A 23,372-nucleotide genomic window follows, 5' to 3' on the forward strand; every position below is an offset into this window, starting at 1 on the left:
TTTTTTTTTTTAAATGTGGGTAGTCTCTCTTGTTTTGGACAGGTACATAGACAGTAATTCCATGCATACTACCTAAAAGAAACAAATTTTGGGGAATTTATGGCTGAGAAAATTAATAAAGGCTCCATAAATCAAGATTACTTTTCACCACTCGTATGCCAGCTTTCTTCACCTTATTTTGAATGCAGCCTATTTGGGATCAACAGTGTTGTTTCAGAAATACATGGCCTTGAACTGTTTAGGGTTTAAGCACTTTAATTCTAGTTCTTCAGGAAAACGAAGACCTATTTCCATCGAGCTGACAAAAATTATATTCAGTAAAATTTCAAAGTACATACTTTAATTTTTCCATGAGCTTAGTGCCTCATTGTAAAGGTTGCCTGATGTGTAAAAAAGAAGTCTGTTGTTTAGTTACATTCTGTTTTAAAAATTGATGAAAAAACCATGGCGTCTAACTTTCCCAGAATACCACTCTGGGACATTTGAAAACAAAATCAGTATGTATATTTTTCAGATAGATCGGATTTTCACAAGAATGTTGAAAAATGAATGAAATAGCAGAAACAGATACTTGAAATCATCACCCTGACTCAGGTAAGAGTAAGTGATGGCAATGAAAACACCACTCTCATAAAAGTATAAAATTCAACTATCTGGTCTCTCAAATTCTGTATTTAAGAATTTCACACAGTGTCACTTTTGACTGAAGAAGCCAGAGAAGACAAGAGTCTTCATGCTGCAAATGAAGCATACCCTTTCAGTTCAGTATTTAACTTTTCTGAACATACTTTTTTGAAGAATGACCTGGTTTCATTATTTTGGATTATTCAGTTCTATGTTTTCTTTTCACTTCTATAAACATTAACTCCAAGTTCAGCCACTAGCATTTGGGAATCACTCAGCAATCACAATCCAGAGGTCTGCAATGCTGATTTACATCTTCTGCAATGACTTCAGGGAGAACAGAACAGCTGTATGTGATCATCTCAACATGCAAAAAAAAAAACCAAAGCAGAGGCTTTCCTGCTTCACAGAAATGCTTAAGTTGTTGCAAATTCAACCACACAGTGCAAAGCGCCTCTCGCTTTTTTTTAAACAGCCAAAGACTGTTGACTTCAACAATTACTCCTCCAAAACAATCACGGGTGATTCAACTGATTCAACCCACCATGCCACAACACTGGTCTGTATCTTCCCATGTTTTCCTAAACGATTAACAGTTCTAACAAAGCCTTCGAAAGAAGTCTGTATTTGCTTACATAAGGTAAAATATCTAACCTCTTCCGTATCTCTGTAGGTGCACCATAGGAACTTAAAAGTGCCAAAAAGAATAAGCATTTAGTGGCTCTCAGTTGACCCTGTAGCAACTCCTAAATCAGCACCACTATATCTATGTTCCACTGAGATATACAGGAGTTTGTTTGCTGGTTTCTAAACTCTATAATATGCTACTTTTAAAGAAAAATCCTGCTGAATAAATACCCTGTTGCAAACACTTTTTGCATAAGGAGCTATGGCAGCTGTTGCGTACATTTTGGCTCTTTCTTGCAGATCATGTTCCCCTCTTCTTCCACTCTTGGGTGGTGGTGTGGTAGTATCCTTTCAGAAAGCCATCTTCTCTGTGAATTAATAGCAGAGCCTAGCTGTTGGGCTACTACAAGAAAGAAATGTCTCTCAGCTGAGAAACAGAAACAGGATGTAGCAGCTTCTTGAAGCTTCACAGCTGACCTTAGCAAAGTATTTTGTATCTTTCCATTAAATTTCCCAAAAATGTTAAATGAGTAATACTCCTCATCGGTTTTAGTTACCTTCAGTATACTAATAGGTGTGCATCAAATCTTAAGAGATAGGATGCATCAGGGATTATGGCCGGGTTCTCACTGTCTGCAGTATGATTGTGTACTAGAAGAAACTTTGTATCTTCTCAGATGGATTAATCTTAAATAGAAATTCTGTTAAGTGGGTAATCTGGACAAAAACGGACCATAATACTCAAAGACAACTTGGTAAGGGTTGGCACACCAGGAAAGAGTGAACATTCTGTATTATATTCATATATATATTTTATTATAATTTTCATGGAAAATGACCAATGTGTTTAAATAAGGTATGTAAGAAAAATAAACTTGTATAACTCACAACTTACGGTACAAAACTATGTGGCATTCACTGAAGACTCACCTATGCAATCCACAGAACTGCATTTGCAAAGCATAATTTATAAAGTAACTGTCAGGAATCACTGGAACAGTGAATGTCTGTTGAACCAGAACTGTGGACTCTCCGTCTCTGGTGATTTTAAAGACTCAGCTAGACAAAAGTCACAGCTGAACCTTGATCTAGTGCTGGTAACCTGGTTAGAACAAAGACTGGACTAGATGACCTCCAGAGGTCCCTTCCTACCAATGTTTCCATGATTCTCTGATTTCACGGTACTGTGTAAGATTACCACATTTTCAATGAATGGATTAATGAAAAAAACTGTCACGGTCACAAAAATTTCACTGTCAAGTGAAGTCCTTTAACTCCAAAAACTGTATTAGGACAATGGCAAGACAGCTATAGTGACATATTAAAATTGGCCCAAAATAAATGGGAGAGTAGTGTAAAAGAAGGCATCCCACTGAAAGATGACTACCTTCTCCAAACTGGATAATACAGTTCTCCCTTAAAACATACAATATCAAGAGATTATATTAAACCCTTTCTTCTGACTACATAGTTACACAAAGCCCTACAAAGTAAGCTTACAACTCTGTAAGCATTTATGGCTTTTAAAATATATTTCTTGTAGTTCTGCCCAAGTATCCAACCCACCATATTTATGGTAAATAGAATATTGTTTGCACTACCCATTTCAAACTTTTTGTGCTATCTCACAATTAATCAGTTTAAAGTGAAGACAGTCATCTCCTTGGAAAAATGTTATACTGCCAGACAAGCAAGGGCTGGACACAAGAAGTCAGGTTCAACAGCCCAAAATCATTCTTATACGTACTTTCTTATATGCATCTCTCTATAGCCGTGACTTTTAATTGCAAGCTGCGTACATTACCAAAACCTTACACTCATTTTAGACAGTTTACTAGGTAAAAACTGTATTGCAGTTCCTCAGGAGCGCACAGAGAGTGAACTGTCGCATGGTTCACCTGGTGGTCTGGCCCAAGGAAGGGCTCCCCTGGTTTCTGGGACGTTTTGCCTGCAGATGATTTCTGCCGCACGCGCTGTATAACGGAGGGGGCCGCAGGGACGGATGCCACCCCCGCTGCAGCTCCGGGAATCGGTGAGAGCGAGCAAGGCGGCTCTCTGCGGCGTGACAGGCCCCGTGCGGGACGAAAGGCGGGGAGGGCCGTGGTAAGGGCCGTGGTAAGGGCCGTGCCCCGGCCGAGAGCCGCCTCCCGCAGACCGCTGCCACCAGCCACGGCTACACATGCCGGGCGGCCCCGCGGCGGCCATCGGGGCGCGCCAGGCTGTGCCCGCCCTGCCCGGTCCCCGCAGGCGGCGGCCCCCGGCCCCGCGGAGGGACACGCACAGGCACACGCACTTACTTGATGTCCTCCCAGACGGCGGGGCCGTAGTTGCGGATGACGAGCAGCTCCAGGGCGTGATTGACGAAGCCGTACTGCGGGCAGGGCGCGGCGGCGGCACGGTCAGGCACCGGGTGGGGGAGCCCCTTCCACCGCCCCACAGCACCCCACGCCTCCCCACCGTCCCGCTCTCACCCCGGTGCCGCTCACCCCGGCGGGAGCAACCGTCGCCTCACACCTCCCCCATCTCCCCCCAAACCAGCGGGCCGGGACCCGGCTCCCCTTAGGGCTCCCTCTGCCTAAGCGGGTTCAGCCCCTTCCCTTCCCTCCCTCCATGGACCCGGACCCGGACCCGGACCCGGCCAGCCCGGCCCGGACCAGACGCCCTCCATCAGCCCCGCTCCCCCGTGTAGGGAGGGCGGCCCGGCGGAGCTCACCATGATGCCGCCGCCGCCGCGGAGCAGCAGATGGGTCCCGGTTGCCTCACCACCTCCCCCAGCCGCCACCGCCCGAGTAGCATCCACCGACAGCCAATGGCGAGCGCGGCCGCCACTCCAGTATCCAATGGGGGTCGCCGTCGCCACGCTTTCCTCCAATCGGAGGCGGAGGCGGGACTGCGGGTGGCCGGGGCATGCGGGGGCTGGGAACGCGGCCGTGGGAGCGGCGGGCGCGGGGGCCGGGGACAACCGCGCCCGCGGAGCGGCCTGGGCGGCGCTGCCTGCGCCCCGCCGGGAGCGGGGGCCGGGGGCGGGCTGGGCTGCGCTGCCCTGGGGGCTCCGGGAGCGGGCTGGGCTCCCTGCGCGTACCGGCGGCTGGCCCTGCCCCTCCTCCTCAGGTGCTGAGACGGTGGCCGGCGGGATAACGGTGTCTGCTGCCGCCCCAGGCCAGCGTGCGTTGGGGGCGGGCAGGCCGGGGGAACGCACACAGCCCCCTCGGGGTGGTTTGTTCCCGCTGCTCGCCGTAGCCGGTAACCCTTTGAACCTCTTACAGTTTCCCACGCATCGGATGGGATTTTCCAGATGCTTCTCTCCAGCTGGAGTCGCTTGGGACTGGCCTGACACGGGTTGGGAGGTGAATCGAGGTGCGCGGCGGGCCCCGGGGCTGGGCAGGCCCCGGCGTGGGCCTTGTGTGCCCCGGCGCCGGTGCCTTCGCTGGAACAGAAAGGCTTCCTCGGTTGTTTCGTGTCCCAGTGGAGCCGCTTAGCTTTTAGGACTATAAATACCCCCTAAAAATTGAATAATCTGAGGGACAGCGCAGTCACAGACATTTTGGTCACTGCGCATTCATCGTTCAAAGGCTAGTGAAGTTAAAAGTGTAACAATGCTTGCAGTAATTCTGTGTGTGGTGTTGGGGGCCTTGTCACCAGCCAAGGTGAATAAACACTGCACTGTATCAGTAACCTGCTACATACGGATTCTTAAAGACTTCTCCAAGTAAGGTATGACCCTTACAACGGGAGTTTTGGGCAGATGGCTGCTGACAGCGTGCCAAGGACAGCTGAGAAAGGACTGTTGCGTGGTCTCATCGCATACCTATAAAGTAGTTTTGAGGATACAAAATGTCAAGGAAGTCCTGACTCCCCATCCCAGGCAGGAAACAAGAAGACTGTATTGAAAGTCAGCCTTAACAGCATCCCCATTCTTCGTAAATTTCAAGGGAGTCCACTCACCCTGTGTGTGGGGTAAACCCTCATGCTCATAACATGATACTAGAGAGATTACATAACATTATTTTTGGATAACGGTTTTTGGAAAGTAGATTATCCTGGCAATTTTGTGTACCTGAGTGACACTTTTTCAAAAGCACTGATATGTACAAAGGTCAAAATTGCTTTTTTCTGATTTGGTTCAGGTTTGGTAGGTTGCATTTGCAGGCTGTTCTTGCATTTAAGCCGTCGTAACGCAAGCAGAAGCTCTAGCATCTGAAGTGAGGTTTGTAAAATATGAACTGAAAACAGCATGAGCACAGTTAAAGCAGACAATGATTGATTTACTTTTCTAAAACAGGTATCCTCTTTTAAAAATTTGGAAGATTTATATAATTCAACAAAGTGATTTGCTGAGAGGGATCAGTGACAAAGTATGTGTTAGACTAAGCTGTTAATACTGGGCTATGTTTTCAAAGCCTAACCCCTCAGCATCGGGACTGTTAGATCACATGCATTGTGCACATCACACCTATTTGGACTGTAACTGATACACTTCCATAAAGCCTGCAGCTTCCTCACTATAGCACACAGTCTCATCCCCATCTGGGAACCCTCATGCACGAGGTGCAGCTCATGACCTGCTGCCCAGCTGTTTTTTGGTATTCTGGAGTGGAAGTGAAGCTGTAGCACTAGCCACAACTGGGATGTATATAGAATGCTGGTGTGAAAAGAGCTTTTTAGAAAGCATTTTCTGTAGCTGAAATCGTACAAGGCAGCTTCTCCACTTTGCGTCCCCCCAAACATGTTTCTCAGGAGGACTTTCCTGCACTGGCCATCAGAAAGCCAGAAGAGTTGCAGTCAGTGATTAAAGGAGAAAAAGTACTGCTGTACCTTTTAAGGGCATGTTTCTTCCTGACTTGAGATGCTAACTTCATCTGGCAATTCTTGTTGAGATCCATGAAAGCAAAAAGTATCATAGGATCCTTTTATGCTGTATGAAAGGACAGTTGCTGAGACAATAATTTTGGGAAAACCACTAGCTAGCCAAGAACATCTACATTCAGTTCAGTATGGTTTGTTTTAATACACGAGCACTATAAACCAAAGTATTTTAATAAGTTGCATTTTTTACTTTTGACAGTTTATATTGTTACGGTAATCCTGATTAAAAATACTGCCTTATATGGTATTGCTGGGTTTTACTTGCTGAAGGTGGAGTTGCTTTCCTGACATCAAACGGAATTTTGGGTATTTTCTAGTTACCTGTTCCAAATCATAATGGTCTTGATTGGAAAACTTGACATTTGGGATTGACATAATAGTACTCCTCAGGGGCAGAAATACGCTCTTTAAGATCACTTCAGCAAGAATCATTATTACTACTCTACCACTATACACTATTGGTGTTGACAAGCTATGACTAAAACAGCCCTCAATATGTCAGTGCTGTTCTGTAATGCAATAACCTGTGTGAATTTGAGAAATTCTGTGGTGTCTCTTGCATCCTTCTGTAAGGGGAATATAAACTTAGCAATGCAGAAAAAAACTAATCGTGTGTCCAAATCTTCCCTACAGCTTCCGCTATCAGTGGAAAGACTCCTGCTGATTTTTGTAGGGTTCTAGTCCAAAGCCCCTGGGAATGTTATTGTCCTCAATATTTCTTTAGCAGGTTTTGTTTGGTCTGAAAAAAATCGAAAAAGTGGACGTGTAGCTATGACTTAATCTGCCGCTTTTCGTATCCTCGGGACGTTGCTGAATGTTTTCCTCCAGGTTATTTCCCATTACACGCTGTATGTGCAGGATACTCATATAAACATGGCATTTCTTGGTGTAGTGGCACAAGAATTTGTGACTTTGTACTTCTCAGAAGACAGGAAACAATTTCAGCACAGATCTTCAAAGGAAGACTTGTAATGGAGCTGCAAAGCAATGTGCTCGTTTCTATTTATATTAGGAAACCACTGGCTCAACTTTACTGTTAGCATCAAAAATCTACTGAAGCTGATGAGACACACAACTTTAAAAGGTTGTTTATTTTGTTTTTGATTCTTTCTGTTTATTATTTCTTTGACTGGCTCTCCAGCTTCATGTTCCAGCCTAACTGCGTATTTAACATTCAGATCCTACTGTTTGTGCTCAGAGGAGTACATATCTTAAACTGTTGTGTCTCGACGTAGCAGAGGTTCCAGAACCACTGATTGCCTTCCATCTTTTATTTGTGCTTCAGTACCAGAGCAATGCTGAGTACAACAGGGAGTTTTATGCTCTCCCTTTGCTCTACAGAAAAGGACTGTCAGTGAACTCATGCAAATGGGATTGGAAAATCAATCAAACAAACAAGCAAAACAAAACAAACAACAAAACCCCTTATATCTGATTATTTCCTTCCTATGCAGTTGTAAGCAGCCATAACATCAGAGGTGGTTTTATAGGTCTCTAAAGACACTTGTGGCACCCATCTTGAAGATTTTAGAGGTGGAAAAGTCCTACCTTTCATTTCAGAAACAGCCTCAGAGTTAAATTCAGCTCCTGCCAAGCTGGCTTGATAAACTGGAGCAGGGCCTTGAAAGCAACACAGTCCCTTGAACGCTATATGGCAAGTAGCCACAAAAATTATTGCTGTCACAGGAAGCAAAAACTCCCCTTCCACTGCTTTTGCAGAACAATAAGCAGGCATAAAAAATGGTAGCAGCTAGAATGGTCTGCTAGATTATAAGATGGGTGGGGTTTGTAAAAGGGTCCTCTTGCCAAGAGTCAAGAGAAGTTCCCCTTAATTCTGATAGCTTTCAGCTGGAAATATTGAGTTTGCCTCCCGTACTATCTGTTGCAGCTGTTTCTGCAGAGAATGCAGAAGAAAATGATGGGAGAAATAAACTGGGTTTGAGGGAGATCTGGATTTTTCCTTTGTAAGACTTCACAAGAAAAAGTAGATCTGTCCTGGGGCTCTGTTATCTGTTCACTGTTTTGCCAGTTTCTGTGAGTTCGTTTCCTTTGTTTTTGCGCAGTAAGTAGTTCAGAGAAAGAATCATCTCCATACTAATTGCACTTCCTCTGACTCCAGCAACGAGACTTCTTTTCCAGCATCTCCCTGAAATCTTACCAGGTCTTGCCTGAATGAAATAAAATCAGTGGAAGTCTTTTGCTATAGCTTTCACTTTAGCTATGTCAGTTCAAAGGACTCACTTTTTATTTATTTCAAGGGCCATTTACACCTCTTTGGCAAAGAAATTGCAGTGTGATAAAAATGTATCTTCCATCACATAGTGTAAATGTGAACAGGAATCAGCCCCACAGAATTTTCGTGAAATAATAATATAAAAATTCACATAATAACAAAACTGTTTCTGGTCATACTACTGAAGTATTTGTATATTTATATAGATAGCATTGCATGGTCTCTAAACACTTTCACAATATCATACAACATAATACTATACAAGACATCAGCTTAAAAACAACTGTTTTATTTCCTTGCAAAATCTCCCAGTATTATATCAGTTAAACTTCCTTCCTTGTGTTTATCTCAACAATTTGCATATTGGATTTCTGCTTCCTTTTTTTCCATTAGCTTTATTTTAAGTGAAAAGATTAGTTAAAAAGTGAAAAAACTATTTAAAGTCCAAATGAAAAGATTAATTAAAAATAATTGTCCCTTTTTAAATACACATTCATTCAGCAAAAAAACTTAAAACAGAGGAACAGCTTCAGTGAGACCTAAATTACTAAGTTATGCTCAAAGCTAAATGTAGACTCGTGGGTTTTTCTGCAGAACACGTCTGAAAACAAGTACATTTTAAAGTACCTTCTTGAATCATTGTCTTAAAATGTGTGCCTAAATCCCATTTATTCCTCTGAGATTCAAGTGTATTTCTTTATGAACTAAAGCTGAAGTAGACGTGGGAACATTTTGAAATTTTCAGGCAAAAAATTAGTGAAATAAGAATTCTACAGCAATTCTATCCTAGCTGGTAATGTAGCTTAGGGTGTATTATAAAAAGAAAATAAAAGAGTTCTAAAAAGCAATATTGGAAGATCAATTTGATCTGTGATAAGAACTTTGGCCTAGGGTGTGTTTTATTTCACAGAGATACACTTAGGAACGTGTCAGGAACTGCCACGATGAACATCCATGACAGATTTGTATGAAATCTGGCTTTGAGAATGGTCATCATCCAGTCCAGCAATAGTTCTTTCCTAGGGATAAAAGGAAATTCACTCCTAAGAATCTTTCCCATTGCACAGAGAGGGAAAAAGAAATCCTTTTTACTTAAAAGCCTTTTTTAAAAATTTTTATTTTATTATAACATTCAACAGATAACAAGGATGGATAGATTCCTACTGACTTCAGTCATTACTGGCTTAATATCATGAGTCTACTGAGGAGTCAGTAGTCAAATACTCCACAGTTTTAAATGCAGGAGCACCCACATGGGACTGCTACTAGCCCCTGGGTATTTATGTCAATTGAAGAGAATTTTCCAACCAACATAATATTACAAAGATCAGTGGCCAAGTTTCACATAGTCCTTGTTTCCTTGAAACACTGCTGTTAAAAATGTTACAAGTACATATGCTTGCATATGTGCGTGTGTATATATGGCACATGCAAGAGAGAGATGTGTGTAACATGTGGGAAGAATTTCAGGTGCCATTTTTGTGACACAATTATTTCTAAGCATCTTGGATGGATATTGGAGATCTCAAGCAATAGCAGGATTCAATATTTCAAGTTTTGTTCAAATGCTGCTAACAGGAAATCTGCATTCAAATATGCTTTTAAAACGTTCTTAGAACTAGTCCCTTATGAGAATTTTCTCAAGGCTCTGACGGTACATGTTCTGTATGAGTTTCTACTGCAAAATAGGAGGATAAAACAGCATACACAGCTGCTGAATGAACCAGTCAAGTTCAGAAAACGAATGGCACCTCGGTCTAATGTAATTGCTCCCTGTAAATATTGAGAGAGCAAAATCCAATTCAGTGGCAAGTAGCCTGAAGAAAGACTTTTATGGCTTGATGTGCTGAACCCCAAGAGTTTCAGAGGTTAGGATAATAACCAATACTGCGTGACACTACTGGAAATATTTGTACGTATGTAAGCAGTGCAGTTCTCTCAGCCTGCATTTGGGATCAAACTGTGTGGCACAGAGAAATTTCTGTGCAGATGGATCTAGTTGGAGAGGCAGAATCCTAACCACAGGATTTACTATAACTCGTAACTATATTCTGCCAGTTCTAGAGGCAGACCACTCACGTTTCACCATCCACAATAGAAAAGCTGGTACTGTAGTAACGTTAATACTGCGTATATGTGTTTGTACGTTGTGAAGCATTTCTGTTCACCTGTAGATTCCTTTGGCAACTTTAAAGTGAGTATACCATAGGCATTTCACCAACATGTCCTACCCACGTTGCTGTCCCTGAATAAGGATCACAGCTTTAAACTGGTGTGCTTCTGTTCCTGTTTTATACAGTCTGACTGGAATTTCCTTTGGAGCAAACACTTCAAAGCATGTTTTATTACAGTTCTTTTAAAACATTTCAGATTTAAATGACAACAAAAAGAAAACATTTATTGCTCTAATACATAATAGCAAGTGGATATTACTGTTTTTGTAAAGTATTTAAAAAAAAACAAGAACTTGATTATTGTTTGATGATTACAGAGACTTTAGCATGTGATTATACAGTGCTTTAATCTGTATTTGTTTTATACACAAAATAAAGTACATGAAAGAGTAAGCAGCAAACTCTGCTACGTTTATGTGCATTAGCTACAACTAACAGCCTGATCCAGAAGATGCTGAGCACCCTCAACACACTGACTCCAGTCAGTGTTGTTAGCAAATGGTCAGCAGCTTCTAGGATGGGGCCCAAAGGATGTACTGGAAGGAGTATGAGATAGCGATGACGATATTTTAATGGATATTTTCTTATGGAATCACTAAGAAAATATTTTTAATAGTCATTGATAAGCACCAGCTCACAACACTGCATGTGGCTGCATCACTTGCACATTACATTTCCTGACACACGACATGTAAAATACATCTAGAATCCTCAGCACACAGAGAACCGAGAGAGTAGTTACATAGCACTTACAAATCACCACAAGGAAAATGTAATTTTTAGTAGCATTTTCAACAGTGAAGTTGCAACACTGTTTTAGTGCCTATGTTCCTTATGCAAAGGAAAAATAAAAAGTAGTCAGTGACATACTTCCTGAAATTTTAATACTGGCTTTCAGGTGTTAACAATCTAAAGTGCTTTCATGTTTCATACATTTTTAAAAATTTCCCATTTATACAAAAAACTCAGAATATTTATAAATTTATTCTATACACTTGTGAATGTACAGTTTAGTCTATTCCTGATTCCTCACCCAAAAAATTGGCATTGCCATCTCCCAAATCTCTCTTTTGAAACCAAGTCTGTGAGTTTGTTCCTTGAATATAAGCATCCAGAAAATAGCAAATTCCAGGGATATCACTGGGAAAATTTGGTGGAAGCTCTTCTCTTGAGCGAGGTGTGAACACAAAACCTGGATACTCCTTTAACAACCTAGAACAAAAATGAATCATCTTGATTAAAAATGAATCAGTCACTAATTGTTACTACAAGTACAGACATTCAATGATTCTTCAGGCCCAGCAGGGCAGAATCTAATGTAATATTTATGTTATTTACTTAAAATATAAAAGAAATACTGTTCATTTGGTAACCTTGATAACTTGTGCACCAGTGCACACAAGATTATTGCCTCTCTTTTTTTTTGTCATGTCAATGTTTTGCATGTAGGTGCTATGTTTATTGTAAATGTTTTCAAAAATCATTTAGTACTGAAAGCTAGCTCACACTAGCACATGAAACCGTAATTAACGTTCTAATTAATGAAATACCAAAAAGCTTATTAACTGAACTATTCAGATCCTCTTACCAATTCTAATAATTTGCTTTTTCACACATGTGTTCACTAAACTCAGTGGTCTTCTGTATCTGAAACACAGATTACTAATCTGTAGGGATAAATACAGATGACTGGCACCTAAGCTTCCAAACAATTACCGCAATATACAGGAATTCTGTAAGGTGCCATAACATTATCAATATGTGTTTAGAATTGGTGTATGCATTAAAAAGAAAAAAAACACTAAACAAAAAGGAGATTAATACATCATTCACTCAGGGGAAAAAAAGCAAACATACAACAATAATAATAATAGTTTACCCTTTAACCAAATTGCCTATTTTATAGGCACTCAGAGAATTAACTCTTTTTTTTCCCCAGCAGTATAGTCATTTCAAATATTCTCTTGAGATGAATACACAGACATGCAGAAACCTACTTACGCCACAGGTTATGAGCAAGTCTCGTGTGGACGAAGTGTCTAATGGTTTTAAGAAAGGACTGTAGTCAGTATCATTCAAAATTATTTTCCATATGGATATGGAAAAAAAAATATCACTGTTCTTCTGACATACATAAGCCCTGGTGATGCCAGTGCTATCCCTGTATTTGTATAGAGCGCATGATCAAAAAGGTTATTACTGCGTGCCCTAATACCTGTGCTACTTTTCTCTAAAACACCTCTATGGGACAATCTAAAGCGTGGCACCCTGTGGATCGCAGAGTGCAGTCTGCAGGGGCTGTCAGGATCCTGTCCCACATCCTCTGGCTGACCTTGGATGCAGAACCTTGCCCCAGGGCAGTATCAGACACACGGCAGTGGGTACAAGCCGAGTAGGAACAACTGACCGTCCAGGCTACGCTGAGGGTAGCAAAGCTTCCTTGAAAGGAAAAAAAAAAATTATATCCATATTTCTGGTTATTTTACCTAGCCAGCCATACCACTTTCTACGAGTAGGTTCACGCTCTACAGTTCATTCTTATAAAACTTTTGGCCACTGTGGGAGAAACAATAGTCACTGTCAGCTCCGTGGCATCAAATTCAGTCAAGCTGGAGTTCAGATGTAGACTGAATTGTTACCATCAAATTCAAAATGGTTTCCTATTATTTTTCCTGGCACCTAAAAGCACTATACTTGGCCATGAACATGTTGCAAGGTGAATTTTAAGTACAATTACACAAATAATACAAAGAGAGGATCGGGTTCAGAGGACAAATGAGAGATATTGTATTTCCTGTAGGAGAGACTGCTTGCAAGCTGTCTGCAAAATTATGTCGTACACATCACCAAAAATGTGCCCCGAGTGGATAAATAGTACAGCCTGTGTTTCATACTAAAAGGTTTAAACCGAGTTGGGATCAAGATCTATATAAATTAAACAGCTGGTGTGGTTGGTTGATTGCAACCTATTCATTCATCTCCCCTAACCAAAAGAGAACAAAGATGTACATAGGGTGAGGTTTAACCATTCTGCAGATAGTTAGGTTGCTATTTTCAATGGTACCTGCAGCCAGTTTGGCATCCATTCACACTGAAAACCACACAGCTCCAAGAGGAGCCAACTATATGAGGGAGAAAAACAAACAAACAAAAACCCCAGACAAACAAGAGGTATACAACTGCAGGACAAGAAGAAAAACTGGTCCAGACAGTCCATTTATTTTAAATGTAACATCTGAAAAATAAATAGCAGCTGTTCTGTTTGGCCCTTTTTTCTTGCTGCTGCTGCTGGTTGCATTCTGACTAAAAATAACCACCAGCAGTCAGATAAAAAGAGAACGAGGAAAATAAACAGCCGTACTTCAGACGGGGAAAAAAAACCAAACAGGAAGATAATGAACTATTACAGTAACTACTTCAGGTAGACATTGTATAGATATGAAGCACTGTACCTGTAAGTTGTTGGGCTGACATTTATTTTTCTAGGTATACTGCAAGATTCAAACTTATTGGCAAGGGTTACATTATTTCCAAAAAGGCAATAACGAGGCATTTTAACCCCAACAACTCCAGCAAAGACAGATCCAGAATGAAGGCCAATACGCATCTTCAAATAAAAGATAGAAAACAGCATTATTAGGTTAGTCAGTTTTACAAATTCTTCCTCTGTTAAAAAAAATGAAATAATGAGCTACTAATCTAAATTGAGTTAGTACAGTCTCCTTAAAATGTCTGTGTTCTGGTCATCACTGCTTGCAGAGAGGAAATAGCTGAAGTTTACCCTGCTTTGCATTTATAGTAATTCTTCATCTGCTATGACTGTGATAATTCTGGTCCCTGTGGCAGTAAATTGATCTAGAAACATCAGCAGGAGTTACTATGACACTTGGATACTTTCCTGAGAGGAATTACATGACACAACGTTGTTAAGACTGGTGACAGTCAATGAACACTACTTGCTTTGCTGTTAAGGTCAGAAGACAAGTCTTAGTGAATAGCAAAGACAATATGTATATGCTGTAGTTCCAACTGAACCATATTGACGAGGTCACAGAGTAAATCCCAATCCCAGAAATTTATAATTGATCAAAGAATGCAGCAGTTGAAACATTTTGATACCTCTTCTTTGTTACTCGTACTCAAATTTTTGAGTTTTGCTTAGCTAGTGCTGCTTTCTATGTTCCTTCCCCCCCCCTTTTTTTTTTTATTTGAGATGTGTTCTTTTTCTTATGTGCATTATTATACATACATAGACATGTTTTCTTCAGAATAGCACTCTGGCACAATAATGGGATGGTGCTGGGAAGCTAGCATCTCTACTATGTGTGCTACTCTTCACGTACCAAGAGAATATCCTATCATTACAAAGAAGTCACCATTTCTAATGTTGAGTGGAAAAGCAGAAAAGCCTGCAACAAAAGAAAAATCCACCCACACAGCAAAGATGGCTAAAATATGAACATCAATACACAAGTCTGATTTAAAATGGTTTGCAGTCACATCTTTTTCTTTGACAATCAATATATAAAATGACAGTAGACTGTGTGACGTATTTGTTGCTTTGCAAAACAGCCAATGCTTTCACGAAGAATTTCATTAAAATAGAAGCAAGCTTTCATTAAAAATAGATTGTTTTCTTCTAAGAAGCTTCTAGCTCATACTTATACAAGTTTTTTCTCTCTGCTTTAAAATTACTTTTTAAAATGTAATAGCGTTCTTCATTCAAAATCATAGAGGCAGCATTTGTGTGGAAATTATAAACATGTTATAATACTGTCAAGATGTATCCAGATTTTTTAAGTGTAATTTAATTTGATATTGTGAAATATAAAAAGTATAACATTTATTTGTAATATAATACTGCTGTTCTCTGTGATAGATGTGGAGCATGTAATCCTCTTAATAACCATTTTCTTTTTCTTGGAATACAAATATTCCTTAATCTAAAATCAAAGAACTCTGAAGTTTTCTAAAGGACCAGATGAACAGATACCTGTTAAAAATGAGCAAATGAAAGACATAATGAACTGAGACACCTATATTAAAAATAAAAGGACCCCATTCCAAGACATCTGAACTTAGCAGAAGGTCTACATCATTTGTCACGCACACAGGCCTTTCTCTTTTTTTTCTCAGCGGGAGGTAAACCTGCATGAATAGTTCAGTACATGTACAAGTCCTCACTGAAAGGAAGCCATAAATATAACTACCACTGAATCTAACAGTGGCTTTGACAGCTTTAACACCATTATCTTCTGGTAGTGATTCAGTATCTGACTGTAAGACAAGAACAGCAACAATCATCTAAAGATGTGTGGAGTACTGCAATCAGAATGTGTCTTTGATGATTTGTATTTATACCTGTTACCTCAAAAGACTTAGATGTTCTCACTGGGTTTAATTTTGAGAGAGGATTAGTCTCCTTATTAGAAAACATTAACAGAATATTCCACGCTACTGTTAAATGTATTGCTACTGAGACAAAAACTGTGGCATGTCAGTGCACACATGTTGATTTGACGGCATTTCAGTCTTTTGGGTTGACTTTCAGATCTCTTTCATCTTTACCTCTCTACAAAACTCTCATTCATAGCACTACAAAGGTCAGCTTCTCCAGCCATACAAACTTGACTTCCCCAACTTGCCTGAGTTAATGCAACGATGCAAGATTTTCTTGAGACAAAAGCCCCAAGGGCAAAACAAACAGAAACACCCACTTTAACCATATAAAATACAATAAAATATATGACCTTGATAGGCTCTCCATGGGGAGACACCACCTCATCTGACAGCTCCATCATCTTCAGGGCCATCAATGCTATTTGAACAGCATGCGTTTCGCTTTCTTTGTGTAAACCTCCAGCGACACAGTAGGCATCTCCAATAGTCTCAACCTAAAACAGGCATATTTGTTCCTTACTGTTAAGACTGTTTGACATACAAAAGGATAGTTTGTGAGTATAGTAAGAACTGTACCGACATATTGACTGAATCTTATCTGTCCTGCTAAATTATTTAAGTCCTGGGCAAATCCTGCAGTATCATTCAAAAGGAAAAATTGCACTTTATTTATGGCTGGGCATGATGCTAAAATACTTTTCCCCGCCCACCTACCATCAGGCACTCATAGCTACATTGAACACCTATTTACTACAGATTCACAACACGGTCATTGAAATTAATTTTTAAAATTAACTCTTAAGTTTTGGTGGGCTTCTCCCTTGGCTGAATGAATGGCTGATTCTGTTGATCTTTTTTTTGTTTGTTTTTTGATTTACTTTAATATGTCTTTCTTATAATGAAGATTTAGGGCAAAATAATTTTTAGACTTCTATTATCCTCGGTCCCATTTAGTCTTCAATTCCATTCCTGCTCCAGAACCCCACAGAAATGCAATAAATTGTGTACCTTGTAGACATCTAGCTCTCCACATTGGTAATCAAAGCGAGTATAAAGCTCATTAAGCATGGTGATAACCTGCATAGGTGAGCATTGGGAACAGATGGCAGTGAATCCAACAATGTCAGAGAAAAGCATTGTGACATTATTAAATTTCTTGGCTTGCACAACTTGTCCCTGCCACAGCTGCTGAGCAACCTCTCCAGGAAAAATGGAAAACAGAAGATCTACGGTCTTCTTCTTTTCTTCTTCAAGTGCTTGATGGGCCTGCTCGAGGGTTGCTTTTAGCTTTCCTAACCTCTTCTTCAGTCCATCCTGAGCTCTGGCCTGCTCTCCTATCAGGACAACATCTCTCAAGGCATTGTGAATGGGAATATCTGAGAGGTACAACCCACGTCCTGTAAAATCTTCTAGTCTATCCACACAAGGAGATCCCAAGAACAGGATGGCACTGGACTCAAAAATGTAGATCATCTGGCCTTTAAGGTCCATCACCTGAAACAGTTAAAGAAGCAAGAATTCATGCAAAACCTGCATGGGGATGATTTAGAAGCCAGAAGTTTTAGAGGAAATAAATTCTGCTGAAACACAGGAAAATCAGATCAGTCCACAGTCTCTTCATTTTCATTTAGTAGCCTAAGAGAAAACATGGGGTGCTAAAACATAGAGCCACCAAATAAGTTTATTTGGCTTGAGCCTTCTGGTACAAAAGTTAGACCACAACTTAAGGATAAACTAATGATGTTTGAGTATCAGGATCAGTTTTAGCTTAGGAAGAAATGAATTTTCTGCATTTTCATCTATTGATAAAATGTTACTGACAATAGTGGCCTATGAACTTCTGCTAATAACTCTAGTGTTTAGTTCATGCACCACTTTCTAAAATAAAGTGATAAAATCTGCTTAAATTTTATCATAGGATGTCCAGTACTCACTGCAATTTAAAATTAAAGGCATAAATGGAAGAAATATCCCATTTTAATAATTAAAAAAAGCAAAGTATTTTGTATGAAGTATTTTTATGTCCCTTCTGAATTCACTTGTGCAACGTGCAAGGTGCTGCAGTGCTCCGCTTAACATTGCTTTGAAAGACCATTTTTTAAAGAAAACCTGTTACTTGCAAATAGAGATTCGTGTATGTTAAGTATGTGCAAAAAGCAAAGCGCAGTCTACTACCCCTTGTAATCATTAAACTGTTGCCTAGCGCAGAAACAGCTCTGAGATGAAGTAGCTAATCAGTGCTACACTTTTTCACACTTCATTATTAACTAGGCAAAACCTTTATTGAAGTTCTTGGAGCGCTGAGTCTGAACTGGTGATTTATCCTGGAGTGCCCCAGGTGTACATAAACTGGACTTCAGCTAGAGCTAGTGATGAATAAAAGCAATCATTGGATATTCCATGTTTTTTACTGTCCCGGGCCATTTGCCACACACCCCAGCAAAGGTAGTGAGTAATCCCATCAGCTAAAACTATGTGCAACCTTTGGCAATTGCATTTGATGAAAACATCAGAATATCAAAGATACCAAAACATCAAAGAAAGGAAAGGCTGAATGAGCATAAGGAATGGCTACTTCTTTCCCCAAATCCCAGAGCTGTTGTTCCCATATGACTGAGGGGTACTTTAGTAAAGCTTTCCCTGCCACTGTCCTTGTGTTGGAGACGCCCTTATTCTCAACAGCATGGCATGTCATTGGCTTTATCTCAGTTTACTGAGTTTATCTCAATATTTCAAACTTTTTTTTTTAATAAAATCAAGTTAACAGTCGGGTTTTACTTGTGTAGAAGTCCTAAAGCAGAATATTGCCTGAATATTGGCTTCAGAATCTGAACTACATGAGTGCCTTCAATAAATCATTATTATTCAGTTGTATTATTAGATGTTGAAAGGTAGACCATGAAAAGTGCACCATGTTTTGTAGCTATTTTAACTCTAACAAATTCCTCACAGAAGTAATGATTATAGAAAGTCTCTTACCATGGATGATTTCATATCAGTATTATCCCATCTTCTGACTCGTACAGTAAACTGCATATTGAGCATTGTCATTATTCCACTAAAAGTGCAGCTTACTTTGGGGGTAAGAATCTCAAAATACTCTTCAAAATTGGGCTTCGCTTGAAATTCTCTCCTGGTCAAAAGTCTTCTTATCCCATTTCCAATTTGAAGAACTGACATATCCTTGTCAAACATAAAATGAAATGGGAAAGTCTTACAGAACACAGAGGCAGGAATCACAAGTGAAGACTGTGGTTTACATGGAGATAAGGAAGGTTTTGCACTTTTGACTTGTATAGAGTACAGCAAATAAGGCTGGTTTGCAAACTCAGTGCAGTCATTATGGAAACAAGGAGGCATGAGCATCACTTCCACCTCGGTTTCATACAAAATATGAGCTGCTGCTTTAATAATGCCAGATAGAATAAGACTTGTGATTTTCTGCGGAAAGAAATAATACACATTTAAGAAGTCCTGATCTTTCTCAAGGCATAATATGGAAGCATCTTCAAGTCTGTCCTTCTTTCCTGCTTCTTGGCTGTGGCCACTCTGCCTCAGCAGAGTAGTGAAACTGTTCAAGAAGTCCTTAAGGGTTCCTCCAATAACCCCTAATATGTGTTCATCCTCTTCATAGCATATTTTGAATAGCTCTTCACCAAGAGATTCCTGTAGAGACTCCACGGGAACACCTGCATGGAACCACATTTTAGTCAGAACTGCACTCATCACACAGAGGCTAACCTCCGCTTTCTTTTTATCCTAGACCAATCTGAATTATCAATATCCTTCCCTGACCCAGCCCTGACACCTGAAGGCCCTCTCCTACAAGAGTCTTGCTGTAACCAAAGGCATATTCGTGGTGCCTGGAAAACAGGCAGACAATAGGTTGCAGTCTGGAAAGATCCCAGAATCAGTGTTCTTTGTAGAGATGGAGCCAGAATGAATGCACGTTTTGGCACAGGATTTAATCCAATTCCTCTAGCTTGATATAAAGAAATAAAAGAAGAATTTTAAAACTTAAAATAAGAATACAAGGTAAGAATAGAACAGGATCTGTGCACACATGCAGATACAACTGCTATGCCTGATCCAGTAAATTCAATGGCCCTAGGAATATTCTGGGATGCCAAGGCCAACTGGCACAGAACAGCTCGTATCTTTGCTAGTAGATTTGTTTTAACAGGACAGCTGCAAGCAGACTGTTGGGTATGTTCCAGCTCTCCAACCATTACTGCGAATAATTTGGAAAAGTGTTATCTGTCACAGGTGAGCTGTGTGCCAGGACCAGCTTAACAGTTCAAGTGCACAGAAGACCATGTTTCAGGTCCTGGAAATGTTAATTTGCTATTATAGATGTAGCCAGAGAGTTCTGTATTGCAAGTTATAGCAGTTCTCTTCAGACAGACTACAGTCCTTCAGAAGATGACAAGGAGCAAACTGTTTTTCATGAGTATAAAACTGTACCTCACTACATAATGTATGTTAGAACTCCCTCTAGATGTTGGATCTTAGGGGTGGGTGATTCTATGGCAGCTCAGGCTTGAGAAACTCTTCTCTTTAGCTCAAATTTTGACACTCTGAACTGTTAGTGTCAGAGATCACTGTTTAGCCTCTGGTCAGCATCACTGCAGCCCTTGCATGGGGAAAATATTTTTTAGTAACTAGATTAATTTATATATACATACATTAGCTTATATATATAACTTAGAAATACTTTAAATATATATTATTAAGCAAGTTTACCTGCTGCATTAGCATGATCACTGATTATTTTTTCAAAATCTTCTCTATCCCCAGCTTTTCTGTAAAGAACATAAAAATATAAATAAAACCCCTGAAAAATCAAGATAAGCATGGCAAAAATAGTAACTAACAGAAGTTACCTACCCTATCTTTAATGTGTACAGACCAAGTTTTGCTGATCAAATAGGCAGTTTTCATTAACTCAAAAGAGGGTCTTGGTAGGATCTTACGTTATCTTGTGCATTTGCGCTAAATTAAAGTTTTAGTGGTCTGAGCTCAGATTATGGATTGAGGCCAAATGCTATTGCCTGTCATTGATTAAAAACTCTTATGTTGCAACAGTTCCATTTTTGTTTGGTCTGAGTCTTTTGCTTGAAGCCATAACTGAATTTCATAATGTATAATAACTGTATAATATAACTGTATAATATAATTGGACTTTATATTCAAGCATTTATTGGAATTACGTTGCATTAAATTCAAAAGAGGTGAGAAAGTATTTCTGTTTTGAGAGGAAATACCGATAAGAAATAGTGACTTCAAAATCACTTGTTTCTCAGTAGTAATCCAGATTCTGTGACACAAAACTGCAGCCCTCTGAGTTCTCTGAGGTCAATAAATGTCAACCTGAATGTCCAGCCCAAAATGATGAGAAAGACACGTAGCTTAGATTAAATTCCATATAAGCAATAAGCTTTTGATACATGCTTTCTGAATTTCTTCATTTGAAATACTTAGATGTATTTACATACAAAAGCAATACATTTAGATTTGGCTTACATTTGCATTATTACATCATTCAGAATATGATAATTTTTTGTTTCAAACTAATATGCCAGGATGCAACACATAATTAAAGATAAGGAAAATATTCATATCAATAAGCCAGTCAGCAGTTGCAACGCACATCTGACTAGCTATCTTTGGTTCGGTCGATGCTGCTTTGAAATTATCAAGTATCATTTAAAAGATACATTGCAATTATCTATTCTTATCATGGTGAGCAACAGTGTAGTTTCCAACTTCATTATTTTTCTCCACTGTTGAAAGAAGATCTAAAATAAGGGGCATATTTTTTCAGATGCATTCAATAAATCGAATCCTCATTGTACAATGAGATGCTAAGAAATCCTCGCTCCCTACAAGGGTCAAATGATTAATATTGTGTTAGTACTAAAGAATGATGAAAATCAAGCTGAGTTCCTTGGAAACAGAAAGCAGAAGCCAAGCGAGCCCAAGACAACACGTATGTCAGTATCTGTAGTGTATGATCATCCACTGTACCAAAAGCCAGATTATTTTGTATAATACTAACCCTTTGCATCTTAAAAACACCAGGCTATATCCATGTACAATTATATCTACCTTTCTAGCTATGCCTGAGTACTCTCTGAGTTCCTCCAAAAGACTTGCTCATTTTAAACAAAGTCCTTGCCTGTTTCCCCGCACAAACAGCTAAATTTGCCCACTAAGTCAACTTCGTGATTTAAATATTTGCAGATATGTTAAAATAAACTAAATCATTATTAACTTACGTTACCTTAAATGTTACACACCAATTTGACAAAGATAATTGAAAACAGATTCCAGAAGTCCCGATTCTCAATCACCACCCCAGTCCTTATGAACTGTCTGCAAAGCATTTTTGCTGAGAAGTTAGTTGCAAACCCATTACACATACGTACCTGGCTTCTTTTATTCTGTATTTTGCAAGTGTTCTCTGAACTGCCAGATTTAGCCTTTCAAACTGGGGAAGGAAAAAAAGGTATATTGATTAAAATGTCATTGCTGAACATTTAATCATGAGAAGAAAATTTTTATACAGAGAATTACTTTGCTGTCCTTGGGACTTTTTTCAAGATGATGTAGTTGTTAGAAACAGCATGTCATTTCTGTGTTTGGGATTTAGTTTATGTTGATGTCTTCAGCTCCAGTACCACTACATTTAAGCCCCGTAGCTCATGTGTGCCAGCGGTTGTGCATTTTAAATATAGTGATGTGCGTTACCTCCAGTTTTTCAGAAGGCAATAAAGCCAGTGCTGCTAAGAGATAACTAATCCAACTTCCTATTATTACCCATCCCCTCCCCCTAAAAAACACCCTGCCATGGATACAAAATGTAGAAAGAAATCTTTTCAGTTTAAAATACATTCTCCTAACAGAAAAAGCCAGTTATATTATGTATTATGCATAGAACAAACGAGTATAAAGTGGCTCTTCTGCCAAGTAACTTTTCTTGGATATTAAGACTTAATTTTTTTTTTCCAGACAATTTTCAGAAGTGTCAAGATTGAAACTGCAAAAGGTAACAGAGTTTCAAATGCAGCTATGAAAGAATCCATATAGCATTCCGTGCTTCGGATTACCTCTTTTTCTGTTTTCAAGACTACAGCATTTCAAGACAATGTTAAAACCATTTATTTTTTATTTGTAGAAAAAGAAGAATTTTGGCTATGTGTGCTGCAAACCCAAAATCCCCTCTAGATGAAAATCTAGCACTGTAGATAAGCTGTGTAAAAGGACTCCATAATAAAATAAACTATCATAAAGATTTACCTCCATTTACCTCAATCCTGTGGTTCCATATCCTTTCTGTAGTTCCTAATTGGAACAATTACACTTTCCAAACAAGCATATTTCAGACTGTTGGGGCCAGTAAAGCTCCCTTAGGTATATAGACTGATCATTTGAAACCCAAACGTCCC

General features: G+C 39.6%; 2 protein-coding genes across 3 annotated transcripts in view; both read right to left on the reverse strand.

The window, feature by feature from the left end:
- Positions 1 to 4,033, reverse strand: part of GUCY1B1 (guanylate cyclase 1 soluble subunit beta 1) — a 43,506-nt gene extending 39,473 nt beyond the window's left edge. Inside the window, exons 1-2 of one of the 2 annotated variants that reach the window (XM_056347927.1) lie at positions 3,965 to 4,032; positions 3,549 to 3,622 (exon numbers count right to left, since the gene is read on the reverse strand). In XM_056347927.1, coding sequence (XP_056203902.1) covers positions 3,549 to 3,622; positions 3,965 to 3,967 — 77 coding nt within the window. In that variant the 5' untranslated portion in view covers positions 3,968 to 4,032. Of the gene's footprint in view, positions 1 to 3,548; positions 3,623 to 3,964 lie in introns of both variants that reach the window. The other variant, XM_056347926.1, reaches the window with a different exon arrangement.
- Positions 4,034 to 10,727: 6,694 nt separating this feature from the next.
- GUCY1A1 (guanylate cyclase 1 soluble subunit alpha 1) overlaps positions 10,728 to 23,372 on the reverse strand; it is a 36,677-nt gene continuing 24,032 nt past the window's right edge. Inside the window, exons 3-9 of the mRNA XM_056355508.1 lie at positions 22,353 to 22,414; positions 20,668 to 20,726; positions 18,904 to 19,613; positions 16,933 to 17,418; positions 16,275 to 16,418; positions 13,977 to 14,131; positions 10,728 to 11,736 (exon numbers count right to left, since the gene is read on the reverse strand). Coding sequence (XP_056211483.1) covers positions 11,535 to 11,736; positions 13,977 to 14,131; positions 16,275 to 16,418; positions 16,933 to 17,418; positions 18,904 to 19,613; positions 20,668 to 20,726; positions 22,353 to 22,414 — 1,818 coding nt within the window. The 3' untranslated portion in view covers positions 10,728 to 11,534. The remainder of the gene's footprint in view (positions 11,737 to 13,976; positions 14,132 to 16,274; positions 16,419 to 16,932; positions 17,419 to 18,903; positions 19,614 to 20,667; positions 20,727 to 22,352; positions 22,415 to 23,372) is intronic.

This window comes from Falco biarmicus, chromosome 1, assembly GCF_023638135.1.
Source record: "Falco biarmicus isolate bFalBia1 chromosome 1, bFalBia1.pri, whole genome shotgun sequence".
Lineage (NCBI taxonomy): Eukaryota > Metazoa > Chordata > Aves > Falconiformes > Falconidae > Falco > Falco biarmicus.